The sequence below is a fragment of the Polyodon spathula genome, chromosome 2, assembly GCF_017654505.1.
Source record: "Polyodon spathula isolate WHYD16114869_AA chromosome 2, ASM1765450v1, whole genome shotgun sequence".
Classification (NCBI taxonomy): Eukaryota; Metazoa; Chordata; class Actinopteri; order Acipenseriformes; family Polyodontidae; genus Polyodon; species Polyodon spathula.
In genome coordinates, this window is record NC_054535.1 from 88,297,552 (window position 1) to 88,316,956 (window position 19,405).

The 19,405-nt window shown below is 40.0% G+C and overlaps 1 protein-coding gene across 3 annotated transcripts in view; it reads left to right on the forward strand.

The window, feature by feature from the left end:
• The window catches only part of LOC121303042 (protein patched homolog 1-like), a 62,470-nt gene that overhangs the window by 29,564 nt on the left and 13,501 nt on the right, over positions 1–19,405 (forward strand). For all 3 annotated transcript variants that reach the window (XM_041233457.1, XM_041233441.1, XM_041233448.1), the window contains exons 13-18: positions 4,515–4,633; positions 5,837–6,281; positions 6,749–7,058; positions 10,635–10,777; positions 12,814–12,997; positions 14,354–14,634. In XM_041233457.1, the coding sequence (XP_041089391.1) occupies positions 4,515–4,633; positions 5,837–6,281; positions 6,749–7,058; positions 10,635–10,777; positions 12,814–12,997; positions 14,354–14,634 (1,482 nt within the window). The remainder of the gene's footprint in view (positions 1–4,514; positions 4,634–5,836; positions 6,282–6,748; positions 7,059–10,634; positions 10,778–12,813; positions 12,998–14,353; positions 14,635–19,405) is intronic.

Genomic DNA, 19,405 nt, shown 5'->3' on the forward strand with positions numbered 1-19,405 from the left:
TGTTTTTATTTATTTATTTATTTATTGGGCTTGTTTGTTTTTTACTTTACTTACTAGCCTGAAGGTTAGGCAGTTGCCTATTAAAGGCTATTAATTTTCATCTCGTTGATAGTTTCTGTTGCTGTTGGATAGAGATGGACTGTCTTTGGAGTGAATCATCTGCAGTTCCATACGGGCAGTGTGCCACAAAAAAAAAAAAAAAAAAACAACTAACAACTCTGTTCTACCAGATAGTAGCTTCTCTGCATAGTTTATGTGGTCCCTATTTAGTCCAACTGGCTATTCCACAGAACCTATTTCATTACTTAAATTCAAGTTTTAGATGCAAACTAATAATTCCAACACACTGTGGCCGATTGACAAAGCTCTAAGTTGCGAGTTATTTACAGTTAGTTAAATTTTATTTATTTATTTTTGGCAAAGTACATTTTTATAAAGAAAATACAATGCTGTTAAAGAAGTAAAACAGTGTAGAACAGTGCCTTGAGTATCAAATCGTAGCCTGCATTACCGGAAGATCAAATCGCTTTGCTTCCTAATTCAGCAAATTCAGTTTAAATACTGAAAACGACGTGGCAGTCACTTTTTTTCTTTTTAGTTTTCTTCTTTTTCTTTTCTTTAGAAACAGCTTTCTGTTATTTTGCACTTTTTATCAAGATTGTGAGCCTCTGACTGATGCAGATAGAAGAGGGAGTTGGCTCTGACCTCTTCCCCTCCCCGGGACAGTGGGAGATAGCTATCAGAGCGTCCATGGCTATGGAGGCCCGGTATCTGTAAAGTAATCCAGCTGCTGAAGGAGAATAAATGGTTTCCTGATTAGGCTTTACAAACACGAAGCAGGCTCTCATTCTTGCGTGTCGAAGGCTTCTTCTTTGCTGAACGGCTGCTGTTCTGACCCAGATACCTCACATAGTTTTCCACTCCTGAAATTGTTCGTCAGATCAGCCCTGATCAGCTAGCTGTGCCTCAGCTGACAAACAGTGCTACATGTGTTTTCATCCTTGTTCAGTTTTCCATGTTTGCATTTTTTGAACGATTCATTTTTTGTTGTTTTTTTTCTATTACACTCTAACCCTAAAAATCAGTGAGAAAACATTGTAGAGATTCACGGATATCAGTAGCAATGGCTACATTTAATCTCAGAAGACGCTGGGGCTTATTTTAGTGATTTACAGTGGCAGATCTTAAGATCCAAAGTGTATAAACTGTTTGTGAACTTCATTCCAAAGAATTGATTTAGGGGTACCATTATTGTCGTAAAAAAAGTATCATTGTACAGTTTCTGAGTAAAAAAGTTGCATATAAGAGCCTTAAACAGTGATTACACCTCCTGTTTAAGTAGCTTAAATGAAGTGGGACTCATTTAAACTTAATTACTGTTTAATTTTAAGAAACTGTACATAACAATGATGTACTATGAAGAGCATTTATCCCATCTTTATGGCTTTTTTGTGCCAAGAGCACTACATAAAACCATAGGGATCTTTTTAAAATTCCTTAAATTAGGTAGATGTACATTGTACATATTAATCAGAAACATTAAAAACCATGAAAGGATCTGAAGAGTCATGAACACCCCTGGCTATGTGAGAAAGATTACCTTATTATAGGAACTAGTGGGTAAGCAGAACAGTATTTGCTTGCATATTCAGTTCAGCTAGCTTTAGCTTCACTAATTTAGGTTTTTGATAATACAGATCAGTAGTTGCTCTGGATAATAGTGTTCTCTCATTAGATTTTGGGGTGTGTTGTGTTTTTTTTTTTTTTATTTTATTTTTTTTTTTATCTTCTTTTCAGCAGAACAAACAAGTTTGTATTGTATGAAAATCCTTTGCATAGCTGCATTCTACTGAACAATACTGAATAGTATTGCCCCCTTTACCCTCTATCCAGTCCCTATCTTTCTGGAGCCCCGTCTTGATTGCTTGGTAAGTTGTAGAATGAGAGGCTGTGAAGAGGAGGAAAGTAAACAGCAGCTACTGTAGCTGTGGGAGTTTTTATATATATATATATATATATATAATTAAAATAGTTTTGGCAACTGCAGAAGGAGTAGCAACCACAAAATAAGAGACAACAAAGTGAGGTATCTGGCAGAGAGCTGCTGCAGGCTGACAGGAGAAAGGTGGAAACGCAGCTGACAGGCCTCATCATATGTTCATCACCTTTAGGCTATGCAGTACACCCTCACTGCCTGGGTGGTCTGGCAGGACCGGAGGATGCAGCTTTTACCTTGGGCAGGGCCCCAACCTACCAGTTCTGCTGGCTTCTCCTACAGCTCCTCCGGTACAGACTTTCTTTCATTAATTCTTTTTACAACAGCAAATCCTGAAAGGAGCAAGATTACTGATTTCTTTACAATAATTGTTTAATAGAGGGAAATATAATTACACAAACTGGCCCTGTAAATCTTTCACTAGAGTGGCAAAGGCATCAAGAGTACAAGACAAGGCTTTTTCTTTTTTTTTTTTTTTTCTTTCAGATGCTTTCATTCCTGATTTTCCGTTAGAGATTAAGCATATTGATTTCAGAGATGTATTGATAGAGCTTTATTAACTGTATATTGCTTGTGTAAAATATACTTTTTAGCAATAAATAAAACAGAAATGCACAATACTATCATTTTTGTTTTACCTTTAATTAAATGTGAATCTGTGACCAAACAAACATCTGAACTAGCTCCTCAATTTAAAGCTACAGTAAACAACGTTTTTTTTTTTTTCCATGTGTCTGGAATACAGTAGTCTAAATTCAGTGTACACTGGGTAAGGCAGTTTTTTTTTCACAAACCCTCTTCAATCATTGTTATCCTAAAAACTACAGCTTTTATTTTTAAAAACAATAATTCTGTTATTCAAATGTGTCTCTCCATGCTCAAACCTGTTAGGGCTCCAGTCATGTAGTGACAGACCAGCTAAAGACCTGTTTGGTTTTGTATCTTTCCTCGTAAAATGTACCCCTCTTGTCACAAGTGAATAACCTTGATATCCTGAAGAGTTTTTTTTTGCCTGGTTTGCCATACCCATTCTGACCTCCCACAGTGGAATTTTTTCTTCTTTAGCATGCAATATCTTTATAGAAGAAACCACATGTAAAGTGTTGCTATCCTTTAAAAACAAGAAAAGGCCCAAATTCCAGAAAGCCATTCTCTCTCTCTCTCTCTCTCTCTCTCTCTCTCTCTCTCTCTCTCTCTCTCTCTCTCTCTCTCTCTCTCTCTCTCCCCCTCTCTAACTAATGTTCATATGCCAACACTAATTAACACTTTTAACGTGCCACGAAAACAACCCTCGATTGCCTGGGGGATGAAAAATTTGAAAAGCCATGTTTTTTTTTGTTTTTTTTCCTGCAGTGATATTTTTTTCTTCCTTTTATCTTGTGGCAATTCCTCTCGTGATCTCATGTATTCCTCTTAATGTTTCATAACAGTCTTACTTTAATTGGAGCTTTCTTTCTTTGCCGTTTTATTGTTGGTGTCAAGACGGATTTCTACACAGATCGGCAGTCCCAGTCATTGTGGTTTTGGCAAATGTAGTATAGCTTGCAGCTGGTGAAGCCTTGAAGAGCGTTTAATAGCGATGTGGGAAGATTATGAAGTATGCAAGTGGTGCGAGTAGCCTGGAGGGGTTTAACCCTTTGGTATACTAGAGACAAGCAATCTGTCTTTTTTAACTGCTAACTGTTGGCTCTTTTTGCTTAAGAAAATTAATAATCTGTAAAAGATTAGGGGAATGTGTATTTGTTTTGTTCCTGTGGAAGTGCTGAAGCGAATTAAGTCATTATGAAGGAATAAAATGCTCACAGTAGTGTGACTTTTACAAAATGTCTTTGTTCTCGAAGGAGTCTTAGCAGAGCCTGTAACTCAGGGCTGAACTGCTGATTGGGATTAAGTGAGTTTACTTGACTGCTGCCAGCACCCACCTGCCGGACACTGTGTTAAATACAGGACCCTGTGGAAATGCGTTTTTCAAACTGAGCAAAATTGTCAGCTTATTTGTCCTACGTTGTACAGAATTGCCGTCTAAACCTTTTTTTTTTTTTTTTTTTTTACTCTGTCTGAGAGAAACTAATTTAATTTCATAATGGGGGGTTTCAAACTTATTAATGAAAAAATTTATGTTATGTTACAAGATTCAGATTATTATTATTATTATTATTATTATTATTATTATTATTATTATTATTATTATACTGCAGGTAATGCTTCTCTGTGTATGTCCCTTCCCCATTCAGCCTATTTTAATTAGACGATATATGACTTACCCCAGAGGGATTAGTTCTACACTTTTGCAATTCAAGCCGACAACTTCAAAGTTAATTCAAACTATGTATGCAAATATCTTTTTTTTTTTTTTTTCTTAACGAAGCAGCCGAAGTCACAACATCAAAGGTTTGAAGTTCTAAAAAAAACCTCAACATGTACAAGTGCTGAGGTCCCTAATTAGTTGAACGCAAAGCCCTGTGTGCACAGATTGCAGAATGGAATGTCACACAGAGATTCTGTTTGTTTTCCCCAGGCCGCTGTTGTAGTGGTGTTCAACTTTGCTATGGTTCTACTCATCTTCCCGGCTATTCTCAGCATGGACCTTTACCGACGGGAGGACAGGAGGCTTGACATTTTCTGCTGTTTCATAAGGTAAGATGACCTGTGTTTTTGGTCATTGTTTGTCCCCTGCAGTTTTATAGCCATGTACTCTGATCTGTGATAGAAAATGTTAACTTGAAAGCATTGAGGGAAAAAAAAAAAACCTCATGTAACTGGAATATACACTTTTTAAAAAGCTACACCTTTTCAAATGTTTGGTTCCCAGTGTTGGTTACCTACACTTTGTATCAAAATTCACTCCGTCCCATTCACAAGTACATCCTTGCTCATAGCAGTAGCCTGCTTTGGAAAACTTTAATACGAGCAGATTATTAATACCCAGCAGAGTAACGTAGTTTACAGTTAATTACAAGGCTGCTGTGGATGCAGGCCCCTCTTTAGTTTCATTTGTGTTTCAATTAGAAAATTGCATTGTGAAGGTATCCTGCTGGAGCCAAGCACAGAGGCCTCCCCTCGCTTCCTGTGCACGTTGCCTCACATTTTTTCCTTTATTTAAAAAAAAAAAGGGGGGGGGGGGGTATCCAAAGCACGCTTAAGGCAAATATTTCCTCAACAAAGTCATTTTTACTGTAATTTGCAGGAAATTAAACTTAATTCACTAAAAAAGACTGTCGTCATTACACTGTTTCTATGTAACAAATTGTATATAAATTAATTTTAACATGCATTCCTGTTTGTGGGGGGTTTAGTCTATCGCTTTAGGCTGCCCCATTTGTAACCAGTATTTAGTAAACAAGAATTTCTTTGACTTTTGAAGATTAGTATCTCATTGGCAGCATGGGGGCTGATTGCTTCATTTTTTCCACACTGTGAGGGGCATTCAAGTAACTACACTTATTTAATGCAAAGGGGGGCAATTTTCAAAGCTAACCATTCCAAGTTGTAATTTTTTTGCTCAAAATGAGAAATACACCTGATAGAGAAACAAAGCTAGAAGTGAACACATCAGGTAATTATGTTAAGTTATTTTATACAGCACAGTTAGGCTGTTTTATTTATTTTTCATTTTGTTAAAAAAAAAAATACACTTTAATTTACACTTTTGCTATAAAAAACATTGAACATTGCCCCAAATTTCCTTTTAAGAAATGTTTTTTACACAAGGGTTTCAATTGAGATCATTACTAATATTTAGCAATAAAACACATGGTCAAATGTGAGGTGCTTAAGGCTAAACAGAGTGATCTTTACCTGGTCTATAATATGTGATTTTTGATTTTTTTTCCCCCCCAGCCCTTGTGCAAACAGGGTGATTCAGATTGAACCCCAGGCCTACACAGATAACAGTGATGCCAATCACTACAGTCCCCCGCCTGCCTACAGCAGCCACAGCTTCGCACACGAGACCCAGATCACCATGCAGTCCACTGTCCAGCTCCGCACTGAGTACGACCCACGCACCCAGGCCTACTACACCACTGCAGAGCCCCGCTCCGAGGTTTCCATTCAACCCGTCACCACCACAACCAACAACAATACAAACAGCACCAGCAGCAACAGCACTGCCCCAGAGAACCTCAACTGTCAGAGCCCAGAGAGCACCAGCTCTACCCGAGACCTGGTCTCCCAGTTCTCAGACTCCACTTTTAACTGCATTGAACCACCATGCACTAAATGGTCCCTTTCTTCCTTTGCTGAAAAGCACTATGCCCCCTTTCTGTTAAAACCAACCACAAAGGTGAGTCACTCCAGCATTTTATCAAACAGCAGTAAAGCTCCAATATATTATCAAAGGCCTATATTGGAGCCAAAGAGTATAGCCACTAACGATTCTGGATGCATTTCAGATGATTTTCTTATACCATTACATAAGGTGCCAATGAGGATCTGGCTCAGAATGGTTCTAGGCTGTAAAGATTTAACCTTTCCTTATTTGTTTTGTAGATTGAATGAATACTAGTTATGGCCCTGCAAGTTTGCATAGCTAGAAAAGTATTTCTGGTTTGGATAAGTAGGGCTTTAATTTCTTCTCTACACACACACTTTATAAATATTAACCTAACTGAGGAGTGAAAGTAATGGTAGGGAAGTATTTGAATGGTAAGCATAGAGGTTCAACTAAAAGGATGGCAAGAATCCATATTGGTTTAAAAAATGGTAACAAAAAATTGAAGCCAGTTTTCTTACAGCGTTCTTTGCCTGCAGGTTTTGGTGATATTTCTTTTTGTGGGTTTACTTGGAGTCAGCCTGTACGGAACCACTTGTGTGCGAGACGGACTGGAGCTGACGGACATTGTGCCTCGTGAAACGAGGGAGTACGACTTCATTGCAGCTCAGTTCAAGTACTTTTCTTTCTACAACATGTACGTTGTAACACAAAAGGCAGACTATGCCAACGCTCAGGCCCTACTCTATGACCTGCACAAACGCTTCGGCACTGTGAAGTACATCTTACGGGAGGATAATGGACAGCTTCCCAGAATGTGGCTGCATTACTTTCGAGACTGGCTGCAAGGTAAGAAAATCTCCAGCCATTTTTCTTGTAACTCTTTGTCAGCAGAATGTACATTGTGGTCTAATGTGTATTGGTTCATCGCAACTGATTTGAAGAATTTTTTAAGTGACGATCTTTAAGGGGTCGTTTGTCTTCAAATAGCAACATCATTATATATGGTATTTCTCCAATTTTGCATTTTGTGTCTGCTCTGAAATTATCATTGGTTGGTAATCAAGTGATCCTGTACTGATATAGTCCCCAGTTAGGTTTGAACATTGACCAAAAATCATTTAGAAAAAACAGATGATTTTCTTATACCATTATATAAACTGTTGGGATACTGGAGTTAAGTCATAGCACATTTCCATCCCTGGCAGCCATTGTAAATAAGACTAGTATTATATAGCAGTTTTACCCATTCCAAGTTTTAGGTAACACAGTGGCAAAGTAACAAGCTCAGGTGTGTCTATTAAAATCCAGGAATGGATCAATCTGCTGTGCAACGGGAGTCTTATTTTCATCACTGGTTTAACAACACAACTCCTCACAGGAATATCTAAAGCAGCTTTTGGGAAACTGTGCCCATTCAAGAACTGAATACAAATATTTCTAAGTGATTTCATGTGAAAATTTAAAAGCGGTGATGTATGTTGTTTAGAGCTAGAACTCCACCTGTCAGTGTCTTTATTTTTGTCTTCAAACACTTTAGCTTATGTGCTGCCAGATGTGCCTTCAGAGAGGGTTTTAATGTTGTGGTTAGAAACAGTTTGATAAATGAGGCACAGAAAGGATGATGAGAGGGTAAAACATCTTGTCTCAGAAAAGGACCACAGGGACAGAAAGAATACTGTTTTGTTTTTGTTAGTTTTTTTGGGGGGGGGGCGGTCAAATCATCAATATTTCAAAAACTATTAAACCTTTCCATAGTCTTAATGAAAAGGCAGTCCCTTCTCCTCATGCGATTTGTGGTTTTGTTGAAAACGGGGTGTTTGCGGTTCAGTGGCTTCAAAAGGTGCTTCTGGAAAAGACTTAACTAGATTGAGGGGAGACAAGGCTTTATGAAGGAAATTCCCTACATGAATGCAGGCTGCTGGAACTGAAACAGCTGTCTGCATTGTACCAGGCTAGTGGTGACTGTGATATGTCCCAGGCATGGCACTGATGTCCAGCTGTAATTTGATACAAATTTTCAACTGACATTTAGACCGCTTGAAGAAGTTGAATAATTAATTGGTAGTCAGTGGAACAATGTTTTGAGACTGAGGAGTTAAATCTTTGAGGGCAAATAGGCCTGTGACAGGCTGGCGTTGCGGTGAAGTCAGGCCAGATGCAGGAACGGCAGTACTGCAGGGCAAAAGATGCGCTGTGCACAGTTTATTTTCAATAACAAAAATAAATTTAAACAAAAACAGTGCTCACAGAGCAAAATAAATGGTCAAACAAAAACAAAGTCTCGAACACACTAATACAGGTCAGGCTGGGCAAATTGCTTTCGCTGATCCTATATATTTTTAGTTTCACTTTTGTCTATCCTCTCACTTGCCTGTTCCTCCTCTGAACACCCACCTCGAGCAGGGAAAACTGCTGGGTTTTTATACAGGTGAGCATCTCCCAATTAGCAACAAATTAATCACTTAATTCGGGAGATGGCCGCCTTCTGCACAGGTTTTTAATGTGGATGGGACTTCTCATCCACACTGCAACACAAATACAAAAACATATGGCTCTGCCATCATATATAAATTCACAAAATCACAATACAAACAAATAAAAAATAACAAAGGGGTGGAGGGGGAGACCCTGTTCTAAAAATAAATAAACAACAGGGCTCCTCACCCTGTTACAAGGCACTATGACGTTTCTGACCATGGAGAATGGTATCAAAACTTGGGTTTCATTCTCAAATATGATCCTGAAAACATATAGCAGTAATTTATGAATTACTGGAAACCTCGGCTGCATTGTAGGGCACTACCACATGGTAGCCATAGAACTCTCAGATTCTACTGCTTGATTATTTCCGAGTAGCTGTCTGTGCTTCATTCACATTTTTTTCTGTTTTCACTTTAATTGTAGTCATTAGATTAGTACTTCTTTATTATTTTAATATCTTTCTAAGTGTCCACACTATGACAAGACATTTTTGCATTGTTTCCATTTTTAAAACTTTCTGCATTTATCCATCTTTAGGTCATATTTTTGATATGAATACTTCTATCACAGTAGGAGATCATAGTAGCCAAATACAAGTGTTGGTATAGGAAATGGTATTAAATCAACGCTGTGGAGTACAAAAATTTTAAAGCAAATGGTTGGAACGGTAGTTCTTTCAAAAATAAACACTGGAACTGGGCTTTTTTTTTTATAGATTGAGGGTTCTTTTGGATGTGCATTTATGGCAGGTGTTTGAATTAAGGATGTGCTGTACTTGTGTTGGATGTCCTGCCCAGTCCAGAATCATTAAGTATTATTCTGAAGACTTTCTCCCTGCCTGCAAGCTTATAGGACAAGATCAAGCGGGTTACGTGACTACTTTCTTATACTTGTAGCTTTCCTCCTGGCTTTTGCCAGTTAAAATCAGTCCTGTGCTGCTTCAGCACTGCTGGCCAGGAACCACTGAGCCACTCGAGCAGCGGTGGTGAACTGTTATTAACCCCTAACCCCCACTTTAATAACATTCCTGTACTTTTATTCTGCTCTAGTCCATAAAGAGTAGAAGCATTCCTGCAAGAGGCCACACTGAAAATGGGGTTTGGGAAGAGGAGGAGGGAGGGAGCTTTGTAATTCCCATGAGGGTCATTAACCTACTACCTCTTCTAGCTAGCTCACTCAGTCCCTCGCAGGCAAATGGGCAGTCCTGAGAATTTGATGCAGGTTTGACAGGTGTGTTCCCTGTGCTTTTAAAAAGCAAATCTGTGTGCTCAATTGTTTATCTTGCAGGTTGATTGTGGGAGATTAAGTGAGGACAAACTGGAGTTGTGAATCAGACCCTGAAGGTGTAGCTTTTTCTAGTTTCTCTTATCTCTTTACAGCAAGTAGTTAACCTACGAGATGTGTGCGAGTGATGGTTTTAGTTACAGTGCCGGCGCAGCTGTGAGGTGGGCTGATAACTTCTCTTTTCCCACTTGGAGCATGCGGTTTGTCATCTGCTCTTACAGAGGCTCGTTGTGCCTGGGACACCGCTTCCTGTTCCAAATCTGATTTAAATTACCTGCTTGGAACAGCCCTGCACACCACTGCGCTCCACTCGTACAGTTTTGTTTTTGTAAAGGGGGGGGGGGGGGGGGGGGGGGGGTAAGGAGGAAAGGAGCAGTTAAGTCTGAATAGGTGTTGGCAGTGATCTTTACACGCGCTGGCAACAAATCTCACAACATGCATTAGCTCCACCAGTCGGAACAGATGGAATAAATTGATGAAATTCTATTCACTCACACTGCTGTATGTAAGAAGCAGAGTTATGATGTAAAATAAATATTACAGAGAACTCTATAGTGTTTTTTTTTTTTTTTTTTTTTTTAAAGCACAATTAGGCACCCCTGCTCAAGAATATTTTAGTTTCAAAATAGTCTTTAAGTTGTCCCTCCTCCCCTTAAGGTTTGCAAGATGCCTTTGACAGTGACTGGGAAGCTGGCAAAATTACCTACAACAACTACAACAATGGATCTGATGATGGCGTACTGGCTTACAAGCTGCTGGTACAAACGGGCAACAGGGACAAACCGATCAACTTCAACCAGGTAAGACACTGTGGTCTATTTTTAGTCCACAGCCAGATGGTGAATATTATTATTATTGTTGTTGTTATTATTATTATTATTATTATTATTATTATAATAATAATAATAATAATAAAATAATAATAATAATAATAATGTATATTTCAAATTCAATTAAAACTGGATTTGTGAAAGAAAACATAGAGTAAAGTGTTACCAGTAAATTAAATTGCTATTCGACAGTGGCTGTTTGAATGGATATCGGTTGAACCAGAAATGTTTGGAATGGGATAAACAGCTTAAAGTGGTGGATCGGCTCTACAACAGTGGATTATTTCCACTGATTTATGAGTGGAAACAGGCAAGGACATGAAATACTGGCAGACTAATCTGTGATAAAGTTTTTTTTTGTTTGTTTGTTTGTTTATTATTAAGTTGTGCATCTCACCTGGCTTATAAATTAACATTTTATTGATTGTTTTACCAAATTTAGGAATTGAAATCTCTCGGCAGGGCTGCTGTACCACTCTGAAAAAGCAATTCACTTTTCATTCAAACCATTTGTTGCATTTGGTTCCTTCAGGCTAAAAACTTCAATCTATTGAGTCTCTGCTCATTTTCTACTCCTTTTCTAACATTGAAGATGACAGCTTTACACCGTGCATTGTTCAGAGTTATTACTCAATGTAAAACATGGGGCTTTATGGCAGAATACCACGCATCACTTGGGTCTGGGAAAGAAGTCTTGGAGAGGAATGCTAAAAATCGTGCCTCTCTTGCTGTCAGGTTGAGATAACTCGGCATGCGCCAGGTAAAGAGCATAACAACTGCTTTACCACAGATCCTGATGTAATTTCCTGTGCCTGGGAGGGAGAGAGAGTGCTTTGCCCATAGGGGCTTCAAGCTGCACTGTGTGCTTCCAAAGACAGCTTGAAGACATACAGTTGTTGCGTATCCTGCCAGTTAATTGAATCCAGATCTTTGGAATCCAGCTTTTTTTTTCTGTAATGCTGTCACCGTTGTGTTTTATTTCATTAAATTGAAAGAACCTGAACTTGGAGTAAAGCCAGGGTTCCGAATTAAAAGAAGGAAAAAAAAACCTCCATCAATGTGTAATAGTAGCTTTTCTTGTAGTAAAAAAAAAAAAAAAAATGCTATGAAGCTATTTAATTAAGATCTGAGAGAACTGTTTTCATTGGCAGTCTTGGTGCCTTCTGAATTTTAATAACATAGAACAAACGAGTTAAGGCTTATGATTGCTTTATCACTTCTGGCTGGCTGGAACCCCCCCTAAACCGATACACACACGCACACACATTTAGAAACTTGTTCCCTAATGATCCAGGTAAATGGAGCACAACTGTGCTTTCACGGTGCTGGGGATTTTCCGAATCCACAGGTCAGGAGAAGCAAGTGCAAGTAAAATGTGTACAGATGTTGTTTTATTTTTCTAGCTCTCCTCCATTTGCTGGGTGGCATTTCCTTCAGTGTTAACAACAGAGGTTAACTGCATACAGACGTGCACAGGGACCCTTGCCAATTTTTTTTTTATTGTTGCGCTAACCTAAGCCATTTTTCTCCTGAACTCCCAACTTTCCGAATGCAGGATTTATTGTTTATTTTACTGGTATTTCTTTGACGGTACTACCTTATTTCAAGTTTGCAATGCTAGCTGCACAGGGCAGCTGTGTGTTGTGCTGTGTAAGACTATTGTTAGGAGAGCGTGAGGGTGCTGAGAGAGAGCCAATCCTGTCTGTCGTTCACTGCTCAGACACAGCCTTGTTAGACTGGCCTGGAATGCTGCAGTGAGTATTGCTTACTTCTAATCAGGGCTGGATATTTAGGGCTTGTACTTCAGGTAAGCCAGCTGGGATACAATGTTGCCTCCAACAGTGTGTTTTGTTTAGAATACATACATCTACACATGCAGATAATGGACCTACATTGTTTTTATTGGCTTTCTTACTGTGAATGGAATTTGGTTTTTTGGTTTTTTTTTTTTATTTGAGGTTTTTTTGTTTTTAAGCTCTGTGTTTTTGTTTTTTCTGTTTTTGCAGTTGACAAAACAGCGGCTTGTAGATGCTGATGGAATCATAAACCCCAATTCCTTCTACAGCTACCTGACTGCCTGGGTCAGCAATGATCCTGTGGCCTACGCTGCCTCACAGGCCAACATCCGTCCACATCCCCCGGAGTGGTTTCACGAAAAGGCCGACTATGTTCCTCAGACCAGACTGAACAGTAAGCGAACTTTTACCACTTCACTCAAGCTTTCTGCTGGTCCCTGGGGCAACCTTTACAGTTATTAAATATAAAACAAATAGGTGAATGCTACTGTATTTCCATTTTCTGCCAATATACTGTATTTTTCGGAATTCAAACCTAATATAAGAATATGTATAATCTGTTAGCGGTTTATTTGAATTGTTTAGACTGTGTGAGCTAGGATGAAAAGGGACATTTTTGTGCTGTTAGGTCATTAATATAATACTAGTATGTGGGCTGCCACACACAAACACCTGTGCTTAAAACCAGACTTGTTTATGTGCATGTGGATGTGTGTGCAGTGGGAAGGGACAGGGGTTGTTGGTTGTGGAGGGAGGGGGAGCAGAAGGAATTGCCCCTTGCCCTATTAGAGAGACCCCGGATTGATTTAATTTGAGTTATCTGGCCGAGTGCTAGTTGTGGTTATTGGGCTGCAGCAGGGGGGCTCTGGAAATGCGACTGGATAACAAGCAAAAAGTGTTTCACTGTATTTGAACCCCGGAGCCTTGTGGCAGCCTTCCAAGTCTTGCCTTAATGGAAATTTATAGTTGAGATTATAATAGGGCAAATCATGTTTTGTAAGTTGGCTGAATGACCCTGCAGGGGCTGGAACACACAGAGGCAGCAGCTAAACGCTGGCTTGCTTGGGATTTTAGACTGATCACACTGGACTTAACACAGTGGTTCAAGATTTTTACATAGGTATTTTTTTATTTCTTTCAGTGCAGGATAGTCAGTGTTGCAGCAAGCTTGTAACTTTAGGTGTAATTATAGGGGTTTAATGTCAGGAGATACGCCCAGCTGTGTCATTTTATTTAATAACTGATCATTTTTCTGTCAGACTTTTTACTTTGGGAAGTTCTTAAGATATTAGGGTGTGTTTTGTTTGGATTAAAGTTGTTTTTTATACAAGGCCTTGCTGTGTGTCTGCTCAGTAGTGTGCATAACACTTCGTAATGCGTCTTCTGTTCCATCCAGTTTTGTGTCTCCATCATACTCTCTTATATTTAGAAACACAAAACATGTTGCTGTGTTCAAAAACAGACAACACTTAAGTACAGTCATGCAACAGAGACAGTATTGAAGGGGCTCTGTTATAAAACATTGTATGAGCCACGGATGTTGCTGGCATTAAATTGAAGATCTGGATATTGTTTTAGTGCCAACCTAAATCTAAACGTAAATAAAGCAAAATTCAGAACAAACACAAAATAAACAAGACCCCCCCCTTTGAAAAGGCAGCTGTTTAAAGTTGCTCTTCAGCAAAAACCAATATGAGCTGCTTTTTTGCGAAGGGGTTTAACAGCTTTGTTCTGTTTTTGTTTCTCTTAGTTCCTGCTGCAGAGCCTATCGAATATGCTCAGTTTCCTTTCTACCTCAATGGACTACAGGAGACACCCCAGTTTGTTGAAGCGATCGAGAGGGTCAGGGCAATCTGTAACAACTACAGTGACCAGGGGGTGCCCAACTATCCCAATGGCTACCCCTTCCTGTTCTGGGAGCAGTACATCGGCCTGCGCCACTGGTTGCTCCTCTCTATCAGTGTGGTGCTGGCCTGCACCTTCCTGGTGTGCGCCCTCTTCCTGCTCAACCCCTGGACTGCTGGTATCATTGTAAGTTCAGATCTTGTGCTGTAGTTTTTGTGGTGGTCAATGCGCATTCATTTTTATGGATATGTTTATGCTCACTGAAGAACTGCTGTATCTTTCTCACTCATTTCAAGGCATTTTTTTCTGGTGTATTTTTTAGACCATTTTAGTTATTTTTTATTTTTTTCCTTTTGACATAGTACAGGCTGAGCTTATGCTCCAGAAGACAATTCATTTTGATCTTTGGTTTCAGCAGTGTGCCTCAAGTTGAGTTTTATTGGTCTAAGAAAATTTGCCTGGCCTTTCTGCTGTTTAACAGAAGATCAGCTGTTCCCTGTGGGTTTTCTGTTTTGTTTTTTTAAGCTCCAAGCTATACAGTCAGTCACGCAGCACCTCTCCCTGCCCCCTTAAGTAGCACACAAAGCTGGTGGGTTGGTAATCTTGGGGCTATGTCTATGCTTCCTGTGAGGAAGGAAAAGAAATCAAGCTTTCCATTAAACCAAAGGCGCTGTCGCATGCCAGTATGCTGTTGATGCAGAAAGCTGGCAGTATCCAGTACCAGGCTCTTCCACCAGGAGGCAGAGCATCTGCTACAGAGAATTCAGTGGAATTGCAGTTAAATAATTAAAACTTTCTTTCAGTGAATGGAAAGTTTTGCAAAGTTTGCACAAGATTACGTATTTTATCATTTAACTACCTTAGAGCTATTTATTTATTTATTTATTTATTTATTTATTTATTTATGTGTTTATTATAGTCTATGATCATAGCTCATTACAGAGTTTAACAGTCTTAATTTTTAGAGAAAGCTGCTAACAGCAACTAAGCTTGTGGCTGAAAAAGGAAGAACAAAAAGAGTGAGCTGTAGTTTTCTAGCTGGGAACCTCGTGTATACAGTAAGGGTGTCTTAAGTTTAAGGTAGTTGTTTAGTCTAGTGGCGCTTTAAGAGACAGTTGTTTGAAGTGAATTAGGATGTAATTGAAGTTACCCGGGCAACAGTTGCCTAGTTGACTGAGGTTTTTTTTTTTTTTTTTTTTCTCAAGACACTAAGACCAGGTTCAGAAGTTATTTCGCTTTGTCTCGTCTCCTTTTCAGTGTTTTACTACAGAGAATGTTTTAGTTACCAGATTCCTCTAAAGCCATGCCTTGGATTTCTTGTTCATCCTTACATGTTTACTGGCTAGATGAAAGAAAGTTATAGCTCAGCCTCAAACTTAACTGCTTGCTTTGTCGTGTGTGTCCCTGTCCCACCCCCAACCTTCCATGAACCCTCTTCAAAGGCAGGAGGCCCCCCAGTAACTTGACACTCATCATCTGATAATGGCATTTACCGGCTTTGAGCTTACTCAGAGTCCTCTTCAATGAACTCATATATGAGAGAGAGAGAGAGAGAGAGAGAGAGAGAATGAGATTCAGATGAAGAGAAACCTAACAAACAAGAAAGCTCTTCTCATTCCACAAACACTCACATATGTGCCAGGAATACTAAATAAATACATAAATAACAATAAATAAAACAAAAATCCACTCACAATCCAAAAACATTTAAATAGGTATGGATTATGACTAAAAACTACTATAAATACACAATAAACCCTAAATAAAAGTTAATAATCATAAGATTTAAAAGAGCCTTTATAAATATAAAACCACTTCCTCATTTTCAATATCACAGAGCACACCACCCACACCCCAAATCAAGATGAATTTATTCAAGTGTTTAGTTATTTTATAAAAACAAAAATCAAGGTTAATCCTGGACAGTACGAGAGTATTGAACACTGAGACAGTGCTCTGTGCGTTTCCATGCTCAACCTGGCTCTTCCTACTTTTCAGGATAGCCAGCTTGGCCTGCCCAAACAGAAAATTTGCCAGTTGGCAACTGTACTTATGTTGCTGTCTGTACTGCACCCCAAAGATGAAAACAATGGGAGAGAAGTACATGGAGAAGTCAATGAAGATTCTCTTCAGTGCAGCAAACAACGTCTGTAATCTATGACAGTAAAGAAAATAATGAAACACTGTCTCTCTCTCAGTGCAGAACGGGCATTGATCTCGCACTTGATGGTCCAGGATATTCAAAAAGTTATTGGTAGCAACGGTGGCATGGGGGATCCTCCACTGGAGATCCCCTGACCTCTTAGGGAGCAGCAGTTAATACAGGCTTCACCAGGCAGGTCTTACGCTCTCCTTCACAGTGAGACGCTCTCTCCACGGGGTGTCAGGGAGAGACTGCAGCTGTGGATAGTGTTGTACTTTTACACAGACTTCATACAACTGTTTTTGATCCACTGTGGAGAGAGAGACTAGACAGGCTGTTAAGGTTCAGTAGGTGGCCTGGTTTATCAGGGTCTTGAGTAACAGAAGGGGACACTAAAAGAGAAGGGAAATAAGTGTCGCTGTCTGGCCAACAATGCTCAAGAAAAAATTGATTTGTTCTCTCTCAAATCTGAAAGAAAACTTGTTAAGACTCTTACTGTAGCCCTACCGGGAGGTCAGGGGGGCGAGCATCACCCCAAGATCCCATCAAGTGAGCACCACTTTTATTCCAGTTAATCTTAGCAGAGGAGACTTTCTCAGACTGACGTTGACAGTCACACAGAATCTCCACATCCTGCCTACTGGACACAAACACTGTCAGGTCATCTGCATAGGCAGAGACCTTGACAGCCTGGGAATGGTTGGCGGGGATCAGGATGCCAGACAACAACTGCCTAATCCTATGTAGAAGGGGTTCAATTGAAAGGGAGTAGAGCATACCAGACAGGGGGCAGCCCTGCCTGATACCTGTCTGTACTTGAATGGGTTCACTCAGGCCACCGTTAATCTTCAGTACACTGAAAACGCGACAGTACAACAACTGAACAAACTCTATGAAGCACGGGCCGACCCTTAAGGCCTCTAACACCTTAAGTAAATACTGGTGATCGACCCGGTCAAAAGCTTTCTCCTGATCCAAGGAAATCAGACCAGATTTAAAGCCAAAAAGCTTGGAAGCTGCTAAAGGTCTCAAATTAAGTAAATATTGTCAAAAATTGACCTGACCTACCAGGAACACAATAAGTTTGATCTGACTGGACCGTCGCCTCCATGATTTTCTTCAAAAGGTTCACTAGGGCTTTTGACAGGATCTTATAATCGAGACAGAGGATGGACACTGGACTCCAGTTCTTCAAGTAGCTCAGTTCTCCTTTCTTGGGGAGCAGGGTGATCACCGCCCGCCGACAGCTCAAAGGCAGCAACCCCTCCTTTATTCTGTCCAGCAGCACCATGTACAGCTCCCACCCCAGCAGGGCCCAGAACTCTTTGTAAAACTCCACGGTATAATCCACAGTGCAATTCCAATCGCCCCCAATAATCACAGTCTCTTGTGCCCCACAGCCTGCCAACGTTTTATCAAGAACCGTAAACACATCACTCCTGTCCTGAGCATTATTAGGAGCATATATGTATTATATTAAAATCCTGCCTCTAAAACCATCAATTACTTTAAAATAATCAGGTTTAAAATATTCTGAAAATAAAATCGCTACCCCTGCACTTAAATTAGACCCATGACTAAAACAAATCTCTCCTTTCCATTCCTTCCTCCATTCAGTTTCATTGGAAGTATCAGAATGAGTCTCTTGTAAGAAATTACAAGTTATTTTATAATAACGCTAAAAGTTATTTTTTCTGTTCAGTAAACTTAGACAGCCACTCTTTTATTTAAACCACGAATGCCATTTACATTGAGGCAGCCTATTATTAAAGAGTTCATGAAAATAGAATTGGAAAGAGAAACAAGAAAAAAACATACAGTAAATGACAACAGTACAACAGTGAAAGAGGGGAATTTTAAAAAACTAAACCTGGTACTTACTTTAAAACACTGCGTACAGTGCTTAACCATTTCTTTAGTCTGTAACATTCAGCTTCACTAAACCCGGCTAACCCTGCATTCTGTAATATCAGCCTGCAGCCTGCCCATCGATTCAAACTGCTTCAAATCAGGAAAAAAATCCTCAATGACAATTCTTCTTTTACCTTGAGTTTCAGTTAAAAAAAGCTTTTATGCTTTGGGCGCTATACACTCTGCTACCATCAATTTGCGAATCATCAGTAAACTCCCCTTCCCCTGCACTGTCAGAGTCTGTCTCACCAGCTGTGGAGCTGAACAGAGTGCTTGCGAGAGACCTGCAAGCTCGCCGGCCGAAGAGACTGTGCATCAGTGCAGGCAGACTCTTCCGCCTGGGCAGAAGCCTGTGACAGCAGAGTGCCGAGATCCACTGCAGCCCCATTCAGCTTAGCTCTTTGCTGATCTATGTTGATCAGCGTTTTTTTCTTTTGCACTGTCATACTTTCAGATGAGTTTAACGTTTTTTTCTTTTTCCAAGTTTTTGGTGTTTTGAACCCCTCCTGATCTTCATCTGTATTCATCATATTACTGACTGGTACGTTTACGGCGGGGGTTTTCACTGCAGTCTCCTCCACTCCTTCACTAACAGCTGGCTTCTCCACCTGGGCCGCCCTACTGCTGTCAACAGGAGTGGCCTGTAGGTGAACACTTTCAGCTGGGGAAATCACTGCAGACTCCCCCGCTGTCTCACTAACAACTAACTTATCCGCCAGGTTCGCCCCGCTGTTCACAGCAGGAGCACCTTGCAACCCAGATGTACCCTCACCCGAGTCAACATTATTCGCCCCTTTCCTTTCACCTTCGTCACGGTGAACGTCCTCTGTGCTCCCCGATCCTGACCCTTGCCCTGCCACCCCCCCCCCCCACTGCTGTGGGCTTCAGTCTCCCCCTTCATGC